We start from the raw sequence: 4,440 nt of genomic DNA, 5'->3' as shown, positions 1-4,440 counted from the left end.
CGCGGCGGGGAGAGAGCGGGCTCGGCGTCGATGGCAGCGGCGGGGGAGGACGCGGCTCCTCCTGAGAGGGGAGAATAAGCCCTGAGGGAGGCAGGGTCAGTCCGTGCGCCCCGTCGCCGCGTCCCCTGCGGGGGACTTTGGGCCGGCCGTGCCGGGGGGGTCGGAGGGCAGAGCGGGCTGCCGCTGCCACCCTGGGGAAGGGGTCCGTGGGGGAGGACCGTGCGTGCCTTTAGGCGAGATTTGGGAAGGCTGGAGCAGCCTGGTGACCCCGCAGAGCGGCGCTTGCACTTACAGGACCTAAAAATGCCCGGAAGGGTCTCCTGTCCGTGCCTGCAGAGGGGTCCCCTTGGGCTGAAACGTGGTTTCGCGTGTGTAGACGAGCTGGGCCGTGTGACCATCGCCATAAAGTTGGTGATCCGTCCCGAGTTTCAAAGCCTGCTGTCCCTTTAATGTCTGGTTTGACAGCTTTGGGTGAGGAAGCACTTCCAACAGCTGTCTTCTTGGCAGTGCACCAAGCGCCGGCTTAAAGGGTCCCCGGCTGGAGCAGCTTCACCTTCTGCCTCAGAACAAACCCAGCGATTGTTTCGTTTTCCGGCTGCTTTTCTACCAAGCAGGGGCTGTGTTGTGGCACTGTGCATGCCTTTTGTACCGCAGCTCTACAATTCCGTCCAAAATACGTACATTCTGTCTAAAAACTCTTCACTGCCGTTATGATGATGTGGGTGGTAGCCCCGCTTTGATTGAGAATTTGAAGGTTTTTTTCAAAACCCTTATTAAAACTTTCAGAAATCACAGTTCCTCAGTCATTTCATGTGTATTACATACTTTTCCAGATCTATATCTGACTACACATGGTGGGCACACCCTGTTTTTGCTATCAGTTACTTCACTGCTGGTTTACTGTATTTTGTCAATAAATACATCTGGCTTGATACTTGTTCAGCGTATTTTCTGTGAGAATAACGTCTGTTCTATTTTCCATTTTCTCTTACCAAAAGATGATGAAGATGAGGAGGAAGAGGATGAAGAAGAAGAAATAGATGTTGTGACAGTGGAGAAAAGACGCTCCTCCTCCAACAAGGCTGTTACCACCCTTACTATTACAGTGCGTCCTAAGAATACCACTTTTCCATCAGTCAGGACACAGCAGAATGAACTGATTTTAAAGCGTTGCGCACCAATTCACCAGCAGCATAATTATGCCGCTCCTTCTCCATATGTGGAGAGTGAAGATGCTCCACCACAGAAAAAGTTAAAAACCGAGGTGCCCCGTCCAGTAAAACCTACGATCCAACCAAAGTCAAAGAGTTCAAGTCCTCGAAACTCTGATTCAGAGGATAGTGAACGTCGACGCAACCATAATATACTGGAGCGTCAACGGCGTAATGATCTGCGGTCAAGTTTCCTCACATTAAGGGACCATGTTCCAGAACTGGTTAAAAATGAGAAAGCTGCAAAAGTTGTGATTTTGAAAAAAGCCACTGAATATGTTCATTCCCTTCAGGCTGAGGAGCAAAAGTTATTGCTAGAAAAGGAAAAATTGCAAGCCAGGCAACAACAATTGCTAAAGAAAATAGAATACAAGCGGACTTGCTAAACTTTTTTTGTTCTTTTTTTTTTGTTTTTTTTTTGGCTGACCAGGACAGTCATTGCCACTTTGCACATTTTTGATTCTTTAAAAAAAAAATTGTGTTTTTTGACGTTAAGAATGTTGGTTTTACTTTCAATCCAGTCCCTGAAGTAATCGACAAACTATATTATCCGGGTACGGAGCAAATGGATGTTCTTGCAAGGAGCTGATTGCAAGACTACCAAACAACAATGGACTGCCTTTGTTTTTCTTAAGAACTGTAGATGGTGGGGATTTTTTTTTTTTCAATTGTTGTGAGCATTTGGAGCTGCTGATGACATCTAGTTGAGTTTTAAAACGTTCATTCCTAAGTTTTATGGTGCTTATGTTCTAACAGATGTTACTTTAGGGGTTGGCATTTTGTACCCCTGTGGGAATTTTCTGTAAATACCATCTACACACTTGCCTTTTGTACATGTCTTGGGTTATGAGAGGTGGCTTTTGCTACCAGTATTAGACTGGAAGTTCATACCTAAGTACTGTAATACCTCAATGTTTGAGGAGCATGTTTTTGTATACAAATATATTGTTAATCTCTGTTATGTACTGTACTAATTCTTACATTGCCTGTATACTTTAGTATGATGCTGATACATAACTAAATTTGATACTTATATTTTCGTATGAAAATGAGTTGTGAAAGTTTTGAGTAGATATTACTTTATCACTTTTTTGAACTAAGAAACTTTTGTAAAGAAATTTACTATATATGCCTTTTCCTAGCCTGTTTCTTCCAGTTAATGTATTTGTTCATGTTTGGTGCATAGAACTGGGTAACTGCAAAGTTCTGTGTTTTAATTTCTTCCAACGATGTACATTTAGTGCTGCGTCTTATAGCACTTTGAAATACCTCATGTTTATGAAAATAAATAGCAATTACATAATGTGCCATTTACTTTTTCTTTTAAATTAAGTTCTTACAAATATCCTTAACTTTGCAATGTACAGAAAGTACAAAAATGTCGTCCCATATGCTAGGCAGGACATTTCCATTTCTGGTTTAAAAGTAATTGTAGTGAGAACAATTTTCCTATTCTTTCATGCTTTCAGATGTTTCTTGTGAAGTCAGGATCATCCCAGGGGACTGAATGTACCACAGTTAATGGAAAGACTTCTGTGTCTTGTGAAGACTTTCTGGAATACTCTCACTGTATGCAGAGAATTGTAAGGGATCAGAAACGGCCAGCATGCTTCTGCTAAGGGCCTGGCCAGTGTGGTAGATGGGTGGAGAAGTAAATAATGGAGGTACACTTGCTACAGCACAGAAAATTACATACTTGTAGTAAACAAAGGTCTTGCCTGCTGTTCTTGTTTGCATTACAAAAGGCTTAACCTCAAAGGGGTCCATCATTGCATAGGAGAATTAATGTTCTTGTTTTTAGCTGAAAATCCTGTGTGTTACTACTTGTGCTAAGTTAGTAAAACTAAAAACCCCAGGGAAGATGCAGAGCTCTGAAGCATCCATCAAATAACAATGAATCTTGGCAGGTGGTTGTCTCAAGAGGTGTGATGGTGGTTCTTTTATTTTCTAGTCTGTACAGGTATTTCTGACATTGTCTTCCCCACAGTGAATTTGAAAAATTAGGTATGCCTTAATGACCAAATGGCCATTAAATAGTTTAAGGATAACTTGCAAGGAGCTAGTCTGGGACATCTGCCCCTACTTCAGCCACAAAGAAAGTAACTTGCTTGGTGATGGAGGTACAGAACATCTCTATTTTCCATGAGGTAACAGAGTTAAGAGCAGTTTGGACGCAAAATCACCGCAGTAATGGATGTGCCATATGTCTGCCCTACAGTAGCTTGTTGGTGTACCCATGACCTGTGCATTTTTGGGCCCCAGGCAGCTTCTCTACCAAGAACACTGGGAACTGTATTTACTAATATTTCACTGCAGTAAATCCAGATCCTTCATGGGCAAAAATGTTGAGATTCAACTAGGCCTACGCAAGTTTATGCCATTTGAAGAACTGGCCTGAATAGACTTAATAGCTGCTAAATTTGGACTTGAGGACCATGATCATTCCATAGAATCTTAGTTTTCATCACCTTAATGTGGACTTGATCATGCTTCTTCCACTTTCCCAGTACAGTGAAAAACCAGTAAAAGACAAAGCCTGAGCAGAGACAGTTTGTGTGGACAATCACAGGGTACATTTAATTTTACTAGCTACAACAAAGTTTTCAACCCCCATTTTATTTTCAATTTTTGTTGAAGTGCTGTTGTACTGTTTTCAAACAAGGTACAAGTCACATGAGTCTTGAAGGAGAAGGGAAGCTTTTCAAACATCCATTGTGTTTTATTTCTAACCTGTGCATGCTTGTCTTCCAGCAAGAGCTTCTTAACATGAGTTTACAGTTTAGAATTAGTATAACATTTTAAAAAAAAAAGTTACAGCTGTATACTGGCCAAATACATTCCTAGCAGATACAAATCATGTTTTGAATAAAAATCAGAATGATCTGTCACTGTCTCTTTACAGTCTAGGAATGTATTGACTGAGGATCGAACATGCAAAATTGAACAGAGATGAGTCTGGCTCCACCTTCTCTGTAACCTCCCATTAGGTAGTCGAAGACAGCAATTACTTCTCTTTTCTCTTCTTGAGACAACCCAGTTCTGCCTTGTATTGTTGTGGTATTCGAGCATTTAGAGTATAATAAAGGTGTCAAATACTCTGTTTTGTTTGGATATTCACAAATCCCATTTGAAAGCCTCTTTTCCAGTGTGCAAGTCTTGGTCTGATCCTTTTGAATTAGTGATAAAGGTCTAACTGATGTCAATGGAGATAGAATCTGGCCCCATATGG

The 4,440-nt window shown here is 41.6% G+C and overlaps 1 protein-coding gene across 1 annotated transcript in view; it reads left to right on the top strand.

The window, feature by feature from the left end:
* The window catches only part of MYCN (MYCN proto-oncogene, bHLH transcription factor), a 5,509-nt gene extending 2,991 nt beyond the window's left edge, over positions 1-2,518 (top strand). The window contains exon 2 of the mRNA XM_026846496.1: positions 508-2,518. Within this exon, the coding sequence (XP_026702297.1) occupies positions 508-1,597 (1,090 nt within the window). The 3' untranslated portion in view covers positions 1,598-2,518. The remainder of the gene's footprint in view (positions 1-507) is intronic.
* The last annotated feature ends 1,922 nt before the right edge of the window (positions 2,519-4,440 follow it).

This window comes from Athene cunicularia (genome assembly GCF_003259725.1).
Source record: "Athene cunicularia isolate RWA chromosome 3 unlocalized genomic scaffold, athCun1 chr3_part1, whole genome shotgun sequence".
In the NCBI taxonomy this organism is placed as follows: domain Eukaryota; kingdom Metazoa; phylum Chordata; class Aves; order Strigiformes; family Strigidae; genus Athene; species Athene cunicularia.
Note: the sequence above shows the minus strand (reverse complement) of the source record. Positions and strands in the feature narration are given on the sequence as shown.